The sequence below is a fragment of the Oncorhynchus kisutch genome, linkage group LG30 (assembly GCF_002021735.2).
Source record: "Oncorhynchus kisutch isolate 150728-3 linkage group LG30, Okis_V2, whole genome shotgun sequence".
NCBI classification, from domain to species: Eukaryota; Metazoa; Chordata; class Actinopteri; order Salmoniformes; family Salmonidae; genus Oncorhynchus; species Oncorhynchus kisutch.
Window position 1 is genome coordinate 8,016,584 of NC_034203.2, and position 18,031 is coordinate 8,034,614.

General features: G+C 42.4%; 1 protein-coding gene across 1 annotated transcript; it reads right to left on the reverse strand.

Moving 5' to 3' along the window:
* Positions 1-3,096: 3,096 nt before the first annotated feature.
* LOC109875390 (discoidin domain-containing receptor 2) lies at positions 3,097-16,716 on the reverse strand. Its single transcript, XM_031810940.1, has 17 exons — positions 16,546-16,716; positions 14,351-14,445; positions 12,340-12,442; positions 11,819-12,062; positions 11,316-11,463; positions 10,898-11,009; positions 10,251-10,434; positions 9,623-9,866; positions 9,358-9,426; positions 8,740-8,876; positions 8,093-8,300; positions 7,559-7,788; positions 7,272-7,426; positions 6,076-6,276; positions 5,536-5,770; positions 5,269-5,418; positions 3,097-4,119 (listed from the first exon to the last, which is right to left on the reverse strand). Exons 2-17 carry the CDS (start codon positions 14,421-14,423, stop codon positions 3,985-3,987), a joined length of 2,628 nt encoding a protein of 875 aa, XP_031666800.1. The 5' UTR covers positions 14,424-14,445; positions 16,546-16,716; the 3' UTR covers positions 3,097-3,984.
* Positions 16,717-18,031: the final 1,315 nt, after the last annotated feature.

The window sequence follows — 18,031 nt, forward strand, 5'->3', positions numbered from 1 at the left end:
TAGACAGACCCAGCTGCTATCACTATGGGAGAGCCATTCCCTTATTAAGTAAACAGGAACTGGCTATTTTTTTCAATGGTAAACGGCTTAAGGGAACTGTCTTAAAATGTTCCACCGTCTTTGCCAAAATGTAATGCCAGAGTTCCACTTGCAATTATGGGCGCGTTTGAGTGGGAAGGCGAATGCAACTGAATGTAGACGAAAGTTGAGGACTGAGGTCGGGGGAGGTGTATCTGCGACAGCCGAAAGTCTGTCACTTATGTCGTCTTCCAACAGCAAGGCTCAGATCAACATGGCAGTGTTGCCATGGCCCATGTTGACACCAATGCTTCCCACAGTTGTGTCAAGTTGGCTGGATGTCCTGTGGGTGGTGGACCATTCTTGATACACACTGGAAACTATTGAGTATGAAAAACCCAGCAGCATTGCAGTTCTTGACACACTCAAACCAGTGCGCCTGGCACCAACTACTATACCACGTGCAAAGGCACAATCTTTTGTCTTGGCCATTCACCCTCTGTATGGCACACATACACAATCCGTGTCTCAAGGCTTAAACTCCTTTAACCTGTCTCCTCCCTTCATCTATACTGATTGAAGTGGATTTAACAGGTGACATCAATAAGGGATCATAGCATTCACCTGGTCAGTCTATGTCATGTAAAGAGCAGGTGTTACTAATGTTTTGTACACTCAGTGTGTACTGTATGGCTCTGGTCAGAATTATATGACAATGACCTTCACAATCAGGAATGGAATCATTTCAGTAAAGAGCAGTCTACATAACTCTTTACTAACACAACGAAGACAGCGACTTTTACACCAAAAATGTTAACGTTCAAATATGGAAAATGATTTCATGACAGGGGAGAACATTTGAATTTGAAATATATCTCAAAAATAAGATATATTTAATTAGAAAATTGCATTTGAGTAGGCCTATGAAGAAGGATATGTAAAATATCAAAGTGTGGAACAATTTGGTCCAGGAAACTTTTGGCTGTGTTTGCTGTAAACTATACCACTGGATCTTACATTTGCTGTGATAGCCTTGATATACACTACCGTTCAAAAGTTTGGGGTCACTTAGAAATATCCTTGTTTTTGAAAAGAAAAGCACATTTTTTGTCCACTGAAATAACATCAAATTGATCAGAAATACAGTGTAGACATTGTTAATGTTGCAAATGACTATTGTAGCTGGAAACGGCTGATTTTTTATGGAATATCTACATAGGCATACAGAGACCCATTATCAGCAACCATCACTCCTGTGTTCCAATGGAATGTTGTGCTAGCTACATTAGCTACAGAGTAGCAAAGAAAAAGCCATTTCTCAGACTGGCCAATAAAACAAAAATATTAAGAAGGGCAAAAGAACACAGACACTGGACAGAGGAACTCTGCCTAGAAGGCCAGCATCCCGGAGTCGCCTCTTCAGGGTTGACGTTGAGACTGGTGTTTTGCTGGTACTATTTAATTAAGCTGCTAATTGAGGACTTGTGAGGCGCCTGTTTTTCAAACTAGACACTAATGTACTTGTCCTCTTGCTCAGTTGTGCACCGGGGCCTCCCACTCCTCTTTCTATTCTGGTTGGAGACAGTTTGCGCTGTTCTGTGAAGGGAGTAGTACACAGCGTTGAACGAGATCTTCAGTTTCTTGGCCATTTCTCGCATGGAATAGCCTTAATTTCTCAGAACAAGAATAGACTGATGACTTTCAGAAGAAAGGTCTTTGTTTATGTCCATTTTGAGCATGTAATCAAACCCACAAATGCTGTTGCTCCAGATACTCAACTAGTCTAAAGAAGGCCAGTTTTATTGCTTCTTTATTCAGGACAACAGTTTTCAGCTGTGCTAACATAATTGCAAAGGGGTTTTCTAATGATCAATTAGACTTTTAAAATTATAAACTTGGATTAGCTAACACAACATGCCATTAGAACACAGGAGTGATGGTTTCTGATAATGGGCCTCTGTACACCTATGTAGATATTCCATAAAAAATCTGCCGTTTCCAGCTACAACAGTAATTTACAATGATTAACAATGTCTACACTGTAGATCAATTTGATGTTATTTTAATGGACAAAAAATATATATTTTCTTCCAAAAACAAGGACATTTCTAAGTGACCCCAAACATTTGAACGGTGGAGTATTTCAACACTTTTTTTCGAGTTGATAATATCTGATAGTAAAACAATTCATGCCATGAATGAGAATAGCCCCATTTATAATGCCCAAATCATTTCTCGTATCCAAATTTTTTGTTTGTGTTGCCATGAAGTTTCTTTCAGACCGGATCTCACCTGAGATCCGCTCCTACCAACTGGAAGGTTTCTTACCTTGATGAGTTTCACATGTGGGAACCAACTTCTCAAAATGCAACTGAAACTGTCCGCCATGGACCTCCCTAAGACAGTGTTACATGTAGAATCTGGGGTCCAACATGGCACCATCTTCTCTCTCACCAATAAGGTCATTGGGTGATGAGTCTATGACATTGATAGCTCCCTGCATTCATCACTCAGTGCAAGCTTCACTTCAATAAGCAGCCTCAAGACTATTATATTGTGCTTCACATGACTCCATAATCTGTCTGGCTAACTAGATCATTGGCCAGGTCCTTGACATAGCATCCATGCAAATTCTTCTAAAGGAGTTAAACCTCCCTAACGCATCATCTGGGGTTTCCTCCATCTCCCCAGTGAGCTCTGTGGCCCCACATGATTGCACACTGCTGACTGAAGCCACTGGTAAACTACAGATTCCTATCAGTGATGACGCCCTCTAGCCTTTCCACTGCTACAGGTGGGAGGAAGCAGATTACAGGACTTCCAGGGACTCCGGAGAGCACAGAGAGGGCAGAGGAAAGTAGAAGAAGCCTTTAAGCATTACTAAGCACTCGGTTGTACTTGTACTCTGTATTTCATTTCTCAAATATTGTAGCAATACATCCCGTCAATACAGAATGTTGAAGAAAAAAAAAAAAAAGTTGTGAATTACACATTTTTTTTCTACTTCGGTTTTTGTCTTTCTTTTTCAGGCTCACTGAGTTGCTAAGGCAGAGGAAAAGAGGAATAATCTACATCATATTTTTTTATTTTAACATTTTATTGTCATTTTTTAAATTGTTTTGAACGTTGAAGAATGTTCAGTAAATTAATTGAAACCATAAGTAGGCCTACTGTCTAATTAGAGTATAAAACTTGCACGAACAATAGAAATGCAGGTTTTAAGCATGAAGTTGCACTATTTCAAAGCACAAATTTAACTCAAAGGACCTATTTATCTCTGACAAAATACAACACATTTCACAACATCAACTGAATAAAGAAAAACCTATCAAACAGATACATTCTTGAATATCTGAGTCCAAAAGGAGATTTTCTACACATTATTATTATCTTCATAGTAGAAGATTATAAACAACATTACATTTCCTGGTGTGCACGATCTGACACAGCATTCCTACATTTTATCATCACAGACATAACGAATAATTTTTTACAGAACTGTCCCACACGCCAAAAACTAGATTGTGATAGAGATAGAGAGAGAGATGGAGCGAAACAGAGTGAGAGAGAGAGGTGGTGTTTTCATAGTGTGCAATAGACATTGTTAATATAAATATACATGGCTCTGGCGAATAGAGATATAGGGAGTCAACTCAAATTGAGAGAGAAAAAGGCTGAGAGAGAGAGAGATGAATAGATCATTGCATGCAGTTTTCAGTCAGTTCTCACGTGCTAGTTCTAATTTATGGGGTCCTCAAAGGAGGAAGGACCATACTTTGCCGTCCCTTAAATGTAGAAGGACCATAGATGTTGGTCCATGTTACAAAAAAGGGTGAAGTGTAGGATAAAATTCCCCTTAAACGCTGATCTTCAGTTAGTTTTGCAGGGGAAGCTGATCCTAGATCTGTACCTAGGGGAACTTTTACCCCAGAGCACTTTATATAATCATGGTCTATATATGAGCTGCTATTCCTGGCTCTCCCCAAGCTGGCTGTATATCTCCTGAAAGGTGGGCCTCTGTTTGGCATTTCTCCTCCAGCAACCCAGCATCAGGCTGCTATAGACCGCATCAGGGCAACAGGCAGGCCTCGGCAGGTACACCTGAGGAGAAACAACATTTTAGGAAATTACAGGAAAAACACATTTTTACAAAATGACCAGATTTCAACCGCAACAATGAGTAAACTGTAACATGCTGACCAGACCGGACACGTTGCGTGTGCGAGCATTGCAAAATAAATTTAGAAATCCATGTTATTCAATTATTGCACCCACACTGCTCGCGCGCACAAAGAGCGTCTGCGAAGCCAAGGGCTAAAATAGAAGTCATTCCTATTTCTGACGCAGATCGCGCTGCAAGTCTTGCCTCGCCCATCTCCTTATTGGTTTATAGAAGCAGGTACCCACGTGCCATCTCCTCATTGGTTACACCCACGTGGGTGATTGAAAGACAAACTGTTTTGCCGGTTGTCGTGGTAATACTATGAAAGTGTAGATGCCAATCACCATATAAGTTCAAAGATGAATAAGCCTGGAAGGAGGAGAGATGACTAGAAACGATTCAGTTGACTGTTTTATGTGTGGATTAATTGTCGGAGTAGAGGACCTTGTGCATTTCGGGTAAAATAACAACTCAATGTTTATATCCCAGGACAAATTCGCTAGCAACAGCAAGCTAGCTAAAGAGGACAAATTAGCTATCAAGTGCAAGCTAACTAGATAAATTGCCATACATGTTTAATGCTTTTCGACCTGTCCTCAAATTATTGTCATTGGGTCAGTTTGTTTTGATATTTTAGCCTGTGTGTCGTGTTCACGTTTGGTGTAGGGGGACAAAATAAATGTATGCACGATAGCACATTTAGCTGAGCAGCAACCTAAAATAATATTTAGTCAGGTAGACTGACAAACCTGGTTCTATACCCGTTTTGTTGCATGTACACATATTGCTGCCATAGAACAGTGCTGATTGCATGCTGACATAGTAAACATGTGGTAGCCATACACCGGTACAAAAGGTACTATTTACAACCTAAAAGGGTTCTTAGCTGTCCCCATAGGAAACCAATTTTGGTTCCAGGTAGAATCAAATCAAATCAAATCAGGTAGAACCCTTTTGGGTTCCATGTAAAACCCTTTCCACAGAGGGTTCTACCTGGAACCAAAAAGGGCTCTCCTAGGGGACAGCCGAATAACCCTTTTGGAACTCTTTTTTCTAAGAGTGTAGTAAATACACTAGTGTGTAGTCACCTGCTTGCCCTGGTCCCTGAAGAACTCGCCGGTGTTCTCGATGACCTGCTCGTCGGAAAACTGCGAGTAGGGCTGCTCTTCACACAGGGTCAGAATCTCCCACAGGGTCACACCAAAAGCCCACACGTCGCTGGCCATGGTGAACTTACCCTGGGAAAGGCACACAGTCATTTGACTCATATCCAAACACAGGGAAACATGTTTGGTTGAAAACTACATGCGACAGAACATTACCAGCTAATATCAGCTCTCTCCAAAACTCCTCACCAATAGGATGCTCTCCCATGACATCCAGCGAATCGGAAGAACGGCCCGCCCCTGGATACGGTAGTAGTCACCGCGATACAGGTTCCGGCTCATGCCGAAGTCAGCGATCTTGATGGTGTAGTTCTTGCCCACCAGACAGTTGCGCGTGGCCAGGTCGCGGTGGACAAAGTTGAGAGAGGACAGGTACTTCATTCCAGAGGCTACCTGTGTAGCCATGCTCATCAGGTTGCTATAGCTAAGAGGATATGAGAGTATTGAAAAGTAATTGAACTCTGAACTTTAAAAAAAATATATAATGACAAAGAGAGGGCAAGAGTATGTAACATTTTTGCTCCTTTTAAAGTGTTGGCATGACAAACTTTTTAATACTGCGCTATTGCATCGGTTTCCGCATACTGTTATGAACTATATGGATGAAAAAATTGACTTGATAAATAAAAAGTAAGAAAATGAATTATTATTATGATTACAGTATCACCTTTCATAATAACCCTAATCGGGGATGTCATTATCTAGTACAATTATGCAGATGTAACATACCTGACCGTGGCTTTGTCACTAGATTGTATCTCCTCCACTTCGTCCAATTGATGGCTGGACAAGAACTGGTTAAGGTCTCCATTTTCCATGTACTCCGTGATCATGCAGAGGGGGTCGCTCTCCACACACACTGCCAGCAGGCTGACGATGTTAGGGTCCCTCAGCCGAGACATGATCCTGATCTCCTTCAGGAAGTCATTCCTGTAACACGAGGTGGGAACGGCTATGACGTATTCCAGTCACACTTTACATTAAGTTGCACAAATATACCATGTAGTTTCTCCTTCAATAAGCCATTCTTGTGACTAACACTGGACAATAACAGACACCTGCTAGTAAACCAATCAATCAAATGTATTTCTAAAGCTCTTTTTACATCAGCAGATGTCACAAAGTGCTGTACAGAAACCCAGCCTAAAACCCCAAACAGCAAGCAATGCAGATGTAGAAGCACGGTGGCTAGGAAAAACTCCCTAGAAATGCAGGAACCTAGGAAGAAACCTAGAGAGGAACCAGGCTCTGAGGGGTGGCCAGTCCTCTTCTGGCTGTGCCTGGTGGAGATTATAAGATTACATTACCATTAAGGTCAGATTGTTCTTCAAGGTGTTCAAACATTCATAGATGCCTAGCAGGGTCAAATAATAATCACAGTGGTTGTAGAGGGTGCAACAGGTCAGTACCTTAGGAGTAAATGTCAGTTGGTTTTTCATAGCAGACCATTCAGAGGTCGAGACAGCAGGTGCGGTAGAGAGATAGAGTGCTCGTCACACTTTACATTGAGTTGCACAGATAGTTTCTCCTTCAGGAAGTCATTGGTGTGACATAAGATAACGGCTGTGACACCTGCCTGTCACACTTTACCTTGTCACACCATGTAGTTTCACTTTCAAAAAGGCATTCCTGTTACAACGGATGGTAACCGATGTGACACCTGGCAAAATAGGGAAATGCAGTGCTCTTTCCGTTTATTGATTGGTCAACTTACCTATTCTTACTTGGTAGATTATTGTGAACACATTCTCTGTTACAACTGGCCAATGGCAAGACACCAAGAACACAAAGTGGAAGATGAGGCAAGAACAAGCATTGTAGTCATGCGGATCACAAAAGTAATTTTCCATACTGTAAATCATGTGGCTCTTGTACTTAGTACAGTACAGTTGTCATGGAAACAGTTCCAGATCCAGTGCTCTCACCTTGCATTCTTGTTGGCATCCTCCCTCAGTGTCTTCACAGCCACCAGAATAGGTGTGTCATCGCTGCCCTCTACCTCATTTGAACGGTCATTGACCTCTTCAGACAGATCCTTCTCCACAATGTCCTGCATGCCCTCGGCCTCACACAGGTGCACCTGTGGGAAGAAACAAAGGCATTTTACAATTGATGTTTCATCTGTCTAGCAAGAAAGCAAGAGTCATCTGACTTTTGTTTTTTTAATTGCACACACACACACACTCCCTTTATCGCCAGTTTTATTCCATACCTCTCCAAACTGTCCCTCTCCCAGTTTCTCCTTAAAGGTGAGCTTGTCCCTGGGGAACTCCCTCATGGCCGTGTCCTTCCCAGAGAGCAGACTCATGTTGACGGCCGTGATGGAGTAGGTGTTGCTGCCCGTAGTCCCCTCCTGCAGGCTCACAATGTCTGCCTCGGCATAGTGGGGAGCCCCGTCTGACCCACAGGCCTGGGGTGGTCTGGAGGAGGAGCTAGTCCCTGCTGTGAAGTACACAGAGCATAAGTTTCACACTTCAGTAAGATGTGACCTGATCAAGACCATTGAAATGTTCTTGTGACCCTCCAAGTTAAGAACACTGATATTTCTAGCCACAGGCCTGTCTTATGTAATAAGCCACAACCCAAAAGTAACTAGGGATCACTATACCCACCATATGAGAAACACTGGCTTGAAAGGACATTTACACTCCAATATCAAAGTTTGTCATATTTTTTTCACACCTCAAAAGTTAGTCCAACTGTTCAACTTTGATTTTTGATTGTACTTTCCCTTGAATCCACTCACCCAGCTCCTCAGTGGACTGGGCGAACTCGGGCAGCTTGCGGATGAGGCGGGAGGGCTCCTGGTAGTCAGAGGAGCAGAGGGGGAAGATCCTCTCGTAGGTGGAGTTGGAGCCTTCCCCGCTGGACTGGGACGAGTGGTGGAAAGAGAAGGCCTGGGTTTGGATGGCCAGACGGGCCGACAGCTCGTCGTCTAGCATACGCCGCGAAGCCTGGAGGGAAGGGTAGTTACTGTTATAAGCTGTGCGTGTTGTAATGTTTGGTGGCACCAGAGAGAAAAGGTAGAGGGCGCTCTTGGGACAACGGAAGCAATCAATGGCAAAGATAAGAGGTGCATCTTCTAGCTTTTCTAACACTGTGGTTGGCACCAAGTCAAACATTGACAGATGTTGTAATCTTGTGTTTAAGTTTAGCTGAGAGGCCATGCAAATCGATGTTTGGGGATACATTACAGCTAATAAGAAACACTTGAGGTAAAAAAAAAATTAAAAAAATTGAATCAACAACTTTGATCAGTGTCATTTGCTTCTTCTTAGCCCGACAGCAGTATTTATTTTATAACAAGACAGAGAAGTTTCCTCGTAGCTATTAGATCAACCCTAATGATTTCCGCTCTGAAAACACCTCACAGAATAAAAATCTGTTACATACCTTCTCTAGCATCTTCTGCCAGACCTGGCGCCACAGAATGATGACTATGATGGCCAAAAGGATGACGATGATGGCCACCAGGCAGCCAATCAGGATCCGGGTGTTGCTTTCATCCACTTTGTGGATGGGGTCATCTCCTAATGTACCAGAAGGTATAAAATATTTAACAGAGAGCTTCGTTGCTTCCTCCTTCCTTGTTTGCTCAATTCCTTACCTCCCTGTCAAAGCGCATTGGAGCGAAGAATCCAAGATCCCTCACTGAAGGAGTTGAGGATACAAAGATTTGACAGCTTGAAACATTTTATGGCATTATAATATTTATAACAAGAAAGGGTGGTCATCAAGACGTTTAGTGCTCACATCACATGTAAGCTTTTCATTAAAAAAATTAATAATTATATGTTATCCATAATTAATATTATGTCATCCTCAGTAAGTGTTGTATTTATCATTCATTAATGCTGTTGTAATTTCCCTCATATTTCACTGTAACTAACCTCTATTCGTCATAATTAATGCAACAGCATTTTAAGAACAGGCAGCAGAGGGCACTATTGAATGCAAAAGGAGACAGGGTTGGCGAAAGACAAAACAGGTAAGAACGTAGCTGGAGCTAACCTGGAATAACATTTGTTGGGTGGCCACGTTTGCGGGGAGTCGGAGATGTGTTATAAACTGCTGTCCCTGCTGAAAGAGGGGGGAGGGGGGGCGAGAGAGATAGAGAGGGAGAAAGAGGAGAAATGTCATCATCTATTTTGAAACAGAGTGGAACGGGGAGAGACACCACCTGAACTAAAACACAATATGTTTTTCGTTCCCTGTTACAAAAATGTTTAGTCACAGCAAGCCCAACTGAACACGACCCAGGCAACTCAAGTCTCACCTGACTGGAAGGCCACCTCGCTGATCATCATCCAGGCCTCGTTGAAGGCAAAGCGGCACTTGATGGCACTGGCCATGCGGTCCCCCAGGGGCACGGTGATGAACCGGGCGCTCTGGCTGACCTGGTCCACCGGGAGACGTAAGGACACTGGCTGGGACTCCCAGTCCAACTCGGACGTACGGAAGTAACACGAGGCCTGCCGAAACATTCTCACGCCGCGGCTGAACATGTTATTGCAATGCACCTACGGAGAGAGGAGGAGAACTATCAACTATAACACTCGAGTGTAGAGTGTACTGTGGTATACTGTCTGTCACTGCATGGTTTGAAGTACAAATTTGATGTCCAGGTGCTATTCAGCCAATGACGAAACAATTGGAGGCTAAAGTTGTTGGACATATGCCTAAATATTTAGCCACTCTTGAAGGACAAAATAGACCTCCACATATGCCTGAATACGGTATCTCTTGCACACCTACTGAGTGGACCAATGACACAAGTTTATGGTCGGTCTGAAATTACATCAACAAAACCAGAATTTCAACCCGTTTTGCCCAGTTTTTCCCGTTGGGAACATGGTAAAACCACATCCTTTCTCCACCTCCTTTTGTACAAGTTGACCTCTCACCTTCATCGAGGTGAAGTTGCGGACGCGGTCAAATTCGAAGGTCATCTCCACGTAGCCCTTAGGGAAGCTCTCATTGGTCCAACCCACATAATCGTATCCGGGCCACACGCCGTACACGTGACTGTGGAGGAAGTCATCAAGACCCCACGTCCCGTCAGTCAGCTGGCCCAGGCCTTCCTCCATACTGGGGGGAGAGAGGAGAAAGGACCGTTACTCCCATCCACTACAGTTGTGCCCTTGTGCATGGCACTTAATCCCTAACTCATACTGAGGGAAGAAAGGAAAAAAGGAGGTCTTTGTTGCTATCATGCCTGTATTGAATCCATTTGTGTCTTGCATGTCATCATTTCACACTATCATACTGACCCGAACCGTATAGTGCTGGCTTGGATATTTTCCGTTCACATTGTTCTTTTCTGCACGGTTCCAAAAACTATGGTGGATACAAAACCAGGCCAGGGCAGGACAGCTTGGCTCCGCTTAGCTCAGTAGTGTGACAAGAGTTGTCCACAGAATCCTCACATGGGCCAAGAACAGCTCACAACTTTGTTAAATAGTACCTTTGGGTCAGAGTCACTTAGGATGTGGACCATTTAACGCTCCTTAACAGTTTTGTACTGTTGAAGTACAAATATACTAAAACAAACCCAACTGACTGTAGACCCATGGATCCATCGTAGACCGAGTCATTGAGGTGGACGTCCAGGCCTCTGTAGGTCATCTCCTGGCCGGCCGGAGCACTGTAGGACACCAGGCCATCTGCAATAACACACAGCCAGGGACAGGTCAAAGGAAAGGTCACAATCAATGACAGTGGCCGTTTTACATCCGCCTGGTCTAAATTTTGCTTTACATTCCAACTCTGGGAGCATCTAGGCTATTCTCTTTTCTTTCAGTTTCATATACGGAAAGGATGTAGGATGGGATTAGATATAGGATGTAGGATAGAATGGGATTAGATATAGGATAGGATGGGATTAAATCTAGGCTGTAGGATAGGATGGGATTAGATATAGGATAGGATAGGATGAGATTAGATATAGGATGTACTGTAGTGTGTCTGACCTAGCCATTCACAGCCATAGAGCTCTACCCTCATGCACACGATCATGGAGTGGTCTGTGATTGGCATGAAGCGTACGAAGCGGGCAATGATGGGTGGCTCCAGGTCCTTCAGCACCACGTCATAGGCATTCATGTTCCCCTCGATCACCTGCAGACAGGAACAGGAAAGAGCATCATCATCCTCATCCAAAAACTACAGTCACTAAACATCAAATGCCAACAATCACAGCCAGACAAGAATGGAAGTTATAGAAAAGTCACACCAATCACAAAGCCAATCAAAGCAAGATTGTGCAACCAATGGAGTAGTCCCAAAAGTGAAATCCCAGCCCAACAGTTGGGCCCCAACTGGCACTCCAGGCTGGCTCAATCAAACACTAAAAGTATTTGAAAGAAAACTCATACTCTTTGAACCCAGGACATTGAATCAACATTGGAAAAACATTGAAAGCAGATGTCAGAATGGATTCTGGTAGTATGGACACTACTTTGCATCTGCTCACCTGCCTGCCTTTCCTGTCGTGCCAGGCCACCCAGCGGCTGCCGTCACGGCTGTACTTGATGCGGTAGCGCTGGGCAAATTCATTGCCCATGCCGTCGGCGTGGCGACCCTGGGTGCCCACGAGCGTGATGAAGTGCAGCGAACGCAGGTCCACCTGGAGGAAATCCTTTGGGCCGCCTGCGTCCGTCTCTGCCATGATGTTAGGGCACCATGCCCCGTCACCATCTCCATCGTCAAAGTCCAATCTGAGGAGGAGAGGGGGGAAGGAAGGGAGGAAGCAGTAGGAGTAGAAGGGAATAGCATATTAGAAGGGAGTATAATATTTAGTCAATTGAATAATTAAAATGCCTTCCTCCCTTATTTTAAGGAATCACTGATCTGACAAGGTTGGATTGGTGAAGGGCAATAAGGCAGGCAATCTTGCCTTCACTCAGACAGTACAGTCAGTACTCTGATTACCTGACGGAAAAGAGTTTAGAGTGTGTAGGCGTCTACAATATGGTGACAATGTGGATGGCATACCTGCCATATCTTGCTGCTGTAGACTCTGACCACTGACTAGAAGCAGAGATATCCTCATCAAGAATCTGTCCTCCAGTCATACCCAGAGGATACCGACACACACCTAAAAGCAGATACAGTGTTATAGATGCATGTTTTTCGGGTCAGGTGTTTTTTTCCTGACCATGTGGCCTGATCAGGGAAAAACTCCAGGACCTAGTTAAAAGCTATAACAATGGCAAATGAAACAGATTCAACTCATGTCATCAACAAGTCACTGAGATGTTTGGTGTGTGCGTTTGTGTGTGTTTGTGTGTGTGTGTGTGTATCTATGCACGGGAACGTATTCCCGAAGTCCATGAGTGTGCCACACTGCACATGCATTTGGTAGGATCTGGCTTGAGTCAGAACTGAAGTGGACAGGGCACAACCCTCCCCCAGCTTCTTCCTTTAGGCCTGGGAGGCCCCACTGAAACAGAGGCATCACTATGTAGGTGCCAGTCCAAGCAAAAAGAGTAGGGAGGGGCCCCTTCAGTTTTCCTCCTCTTTATTTTGCATCTCTTTTTCTATCTTTTGTACCAGAGCCAAAGTCACAGACAGTTTTAGACTTAGTGCTGTAACCATTGGAAACAAAACCCCTCCAAAAATGTAAAACTCTAATTGCTCAAGATATTATTACGGTGGTTTTAAACAACATTTATTATAGCAAGAAAGAGAAAAACCATGAGCTGTTAAAACAGCGATTGAGGTGCGTGTGTCTGTGTGTGCGTGTGTGTGTGTGTGAGAACAAATGGCTTCTTCGTCTACTGTGTCAGTGATCAAATCAAATCAAATTTTATTTGTCACATGCGCATGAATACAACAGGTGTAGTAGACCTTACAGTGAAATGCTTATTTACAAACCCTTAACCAACAATGCCATTTTATGAAAATTAAGTGTTAAGTAAAAAAATTAAATGCCAAAAAATAAAAGTAACAAATAATTAAAGAGTAGCATTAAAAATAACAATAGTGAGGCTATATACAGGAGGTACCGGTACAGAGTCAATGTTGTAGGTAGATGTAGTTAACTTATTGTGCATAACTGTTAACTCTGTCCTACTCTTACTGTACCTGCCTATTACCCTTCATTCTGGATCTGCTTACAACTCAAAGTAACACTGAAACATAGAAATAGACTTTGAGAGCTTGTGGACAAAATATGCTTCATACAGTGAAACTATTTCAAGTGGAAAAGTCCAGGAGAGGTAGGTTATGAATGAGTGCCTCTCCTGTCACCCTGCTCCTTAGCACTGACACAGACATACGCATACAGACACACACACACACACACACACACACACACACACACACACACACACACACACACACACACACACACACACACACACACACACACACACACACACACACACACCACACACACACACACACACACACACACACACACACACACACACACACACACACACACACACACACACACCAGCAGCTCACTCCATACCTCCAGCAGCCTTTTTCTCCATCAGCCTCTTTTCTCCTGCCCCTACAGCTTTTCAGACATTTCCTGAATGCCCCCAGCCTGTGAATGGTTTGCCTGTTCTCACATATTTGCTGTCTGACCAATCGACCAATGGCTAAACCCCACACGCGCACACTTACACACGCACACCTTGACGGTGACCTAACCAGCCCACCTAGCTATTACGGTGTGCTAGTATCTCCATCATGTCAACACCTTGACTTGACTACAATGCGGTAATATCCCCTTCAGTTAGACGTATGTACTGTATAAAGAAAGGCCTTCGAAAATGCAGAGACGTGACATGAACATGTAACATCTTAAAATGAGTAAACAAACACTTCACATCCTTTTCAGATATACCGAGTTAAACAAATCAAGCTGCACTGTCTTGGCCTCGGTTACACATCCACTGTAGTTGCTGGGACCATGCTGGAGAGGGCATTTAAGCCAGCACAGTGCCGCTCTGATAGTTTGAAAAGGCTATGAGTTGACTTCCATGTACAGTACCTGGGTTGACTTGGGTCCTTACAGCAGTGAGGAGGAATAGCAGGAGACAATGTCTTATCTGTAGAGCCTTCATCTCAGAGGCAGGAGCTGAACACCTGACAGAATGTTTCACAAGTTCAGTATAACAACAACAACAGCAACCACAATATGTATGTAATGATACGTACGTAGGGGTTGTACTTGTACCATCCGTTGGTCAATGCTAGCCTTCTCTCTAATCTCAACTTTTTTCTCTATATAAATAGAAATGTTGGTAAATGAGCTTTTATTGTTGAAAGAAATGATGAAAGAGATTGGTGTTTTTTTTTCACCATCTAATAAAGGCATGGAGGTGGTTCAATGACGGAGATGTACCTGTTTAAAATATATCACTTGATGGTTTCATTTCAGAGACAAATGATCATGGTTTTTGCTAAATGCTATATATCCGCCTCATTCTAAGAGCAATAGGTAATACTGCTATGTTTTACACAGTCAAATGTAACAAATAACTACATAAAGAACTGTACAAATGATACATTTGTGACATCAATATATATATATATATATATATATATATATATATATATATATATATCAATATCATTTAATACAGTAATTTGAGATCTGTATGTACAACATTTACATTTGACATTTTTGTAATTTAGCAGATGCTCTTACCCAGAGCAAATTACAGTAAGTGCATTCATCTTAACGTGAGACAACCACATATAACATTCAAATATACAGGATGCGAACATTCCAATCCAGCTAAATAATGGATATAGAATTAAAAAATATATATATATCGTACACATCTGTGAATTAAAAATCTGAGACCAGTCATTTTTTTAAACACACATGAAGGTGTGTTTAACCCACAAGCAATCACTTCTGATGAAAAATTGGTGGATATAGCATTTTGGAAATAAACTCTTTAATTTATGATTCATATATTGACCAGTTTAATGTCCCCTGCCAAGAACTAAAATGTCCCTTCGGTATAATGATGAAGATTGACGATTTATCGATCAATCGCTAGATTGATTGATCCAATGCATCAGGGTAGGCTCAATTCCATATCAATCCAGTCAACTCAGGATGTGAATTGAAATTCAATTCAAGGAATGAAAACAGGCATCCATTCGCCATTAGGATTTTCAATTCACTCTTTATGGAGTTGAAATGGAATGGACCTCAACCAAACAACGCAGACAGTATACAAAGAAGACCCCCTAAACACGTTCTAAGATTATGCACCTATCTAAGCCATTGGTTCCAACCAGCGGCAGACATACACAGAGACCCCCTTGTACGGTCTACTCAGGTAATTGACTACCCCTCCATCCACAGTACATGCAGTATAAGTCCCCAATGCTTATTTATCTTTTAAAAAGCCTGTAAATGTCTCGGTGAAATATGTCTACTGCACAAATATGCTCTACATGTACTTTTAGTAATTTATGTGGTGAGTTTACCCCCAAAAAATGTGAGTGGGGGGGGAAAAGTACTGACTGTGTGGTTCTGTGTAGCCCTGGTGAGTTGGTGAATTCACATGGACACTAATCTGATGCCCACGGATCCTTGCTGTAAAGTGCTGCCTTTGTGCTTTTGTGTGGTCCTGTCCTGCGTTAGGCCTATTTCATCATGCTAAACTCGGACTGCTCTCTGCCTCAGTTGGGTGTGTGTATGTGTAGGGTCAGGAGTTTTCCTCTGGTCAGGTCAGAAAACTCTGGGCCCTAGTTATAATAATGTGTGATTAGAAAAAGAACCTCGGCGTTTAGGTCATATCCACCATGGTTAATATACTAATAATGTTAATGTCCATGTGTCACTTACATGTCAATACTGACACTGGCAGGTCAGGTGACTAGTGTATTCAAATAAAGTATCAAAATGAGCATAAACATTAAAATAAAGTCAATCATTAGAAGAGAATGGAATCCCACTTTTTCCTCAAGCAAATAAAATAACGATAAAATAGTGAACTATTATCTAAAGGAAAATAACTTATTTTTGTTAAACAACTTATTTATATTTACATGTCAATCAAGGTTGGGAGGTACCAGCTCAACTTTTCTCAGCTTTCAATTCCATTGATGACAAATGTACCCATAGCTGTCACCGAAACGTGGCTACTAGCAGTGTCAAAATGCAATGCCAAATGACGTTCTATAAAAGTACGAGTAATCGAGGAGAATAATGACCACACTTACTTTTCACTGCCTTCTCAAAATCCTTAGTAGTCCAGGGGAATATTATTCCATAATCGACTGGATAAAATTCCAAAGTCTATTACACTGTAATATACTTTCTTCCCGGGATAGACTTTCTGGGAAAGAAGGAGGAAAAGGGCTGATGTAAAAGCAAGCTCTCTCACTAGAGGAAAGAGAAATGGGGAAAAAAATGAAATAAAAATAACACACTCTGGGATTCTTTGGTGTGACGCCAAAAAGCCCCAGAATTCCACCTGATGCACATAAGGTTTCAATTATGGCCTGGAGAGCTGTAAGGGAGCTAGTTTAGAGCAGGCTTCTGTTGAGCAGCCAAGTGCTACTGAAGAAGGATCCGAGTTTACATTCATCCTGTGGAAACCTGTTCATTACTGTGGGTGTGATGGGGTTTTATAAGGCTTCTAAAAGTATCATGCAGAATGTAGGCCAAAACAGAAACATTGCAGGACATAGAAGTCAAATCATGTCTGACTGAACTTGGATGATCCTTTTCTACTATTTATTGAAGTGTTATTGATCTTTTTTTCAACTGTATGAAAAAAGTAATGTCCACTCTTTGTTTACTGACAGCAGTGAGTGGATCTCACCAGTTATTCAACAGTGGTTCTTTTGTGTCCAGCTCATACCAATTTAGCATGGATTGAGACACTGACCTGGAACTGCCTCACCTCAGTAATGGAGTTTACCATGAGAGGGCAGCATGGACGGCTCCAGTCATAATTGACATAAGCGGTCGCTTAGGGCCCCTGACCTCTAGGTGACCCCCCAACCACAAAAAAAAAATGTTATATATATATATATTAAATACACTGAGTGTACAAAACATTAAGAACACCTTCCTAATATTGAATTGCACCTAGGGCTGTTACGGTGACTGTATTACCGCCACACCAGCGGTCAAGAGGCATGAAGGCAGTCAAATTTTTCTTGACCGTTTAGTCACGGTAATTAAGCTTCTCCAAGCTCTGATGCTGCTGATGGTAATTCGTAGGCTACCAAACTTGCTAAATGCCTGGAACTCAGCACTCTATTGTCACTCTGAAATCAATGCAAATGTGATCGAAAATCAAGTTAATGAGAGCCCATGAGCTCATGTTGCACAACACTTCTATAGGCTAAGCAATATCATGAGAAAACAGAGTGATGGCTTCTATTAATCTTAGGGATAGACCCCTTTTTTTCAATTTTCGCCTAAATGACATACCCAAATAGAACTGCCTGTAGCTCAGGCCCTGAAGCAAGGATGTGCATATTCTTGGTACCATTTGAAAGGAAACATTTTGAAGTTTGTGGAAATGTGAATTGTAGGATAATATAACAGAATAGATTTGGTAGAAAAAAATACAAAGAGAAAACCAACCGGTCTTTTTCAACCACCATCTTTGAAATGCAAGAGAAAGGTCATAGTTGTAGCCCATCACTCTGGTTGTAATTCCGATAGTGTCCAAAACATGGCAGCAGCGTATGT

Excerpts from the sequence above, each read along its gene's own strand:
- LOC109875390 (XM_031810940.1), bottom strand. The coding sequence starts at position 14,423 with ATGAAGGCTCTACAGATAAGACATTGTCTCCTGCTATTCCTCCTCACT. Across the intron at positions 8,877-9,357 it reads CCCAACAAATGTTATTCCAG|GAGATGACCCCATCCACAAA; the intron begins GTTAGCTCCAGC and ends CTGGTACATTAG. Across the intron at positions 7,789-8,092 it reads CCAGTCCACTGAGGAGCTGG|CAGGGACTAGCTCCTCCTCC; the intron begins GTGAGTGGATTC and ends TGTACTTCACAG.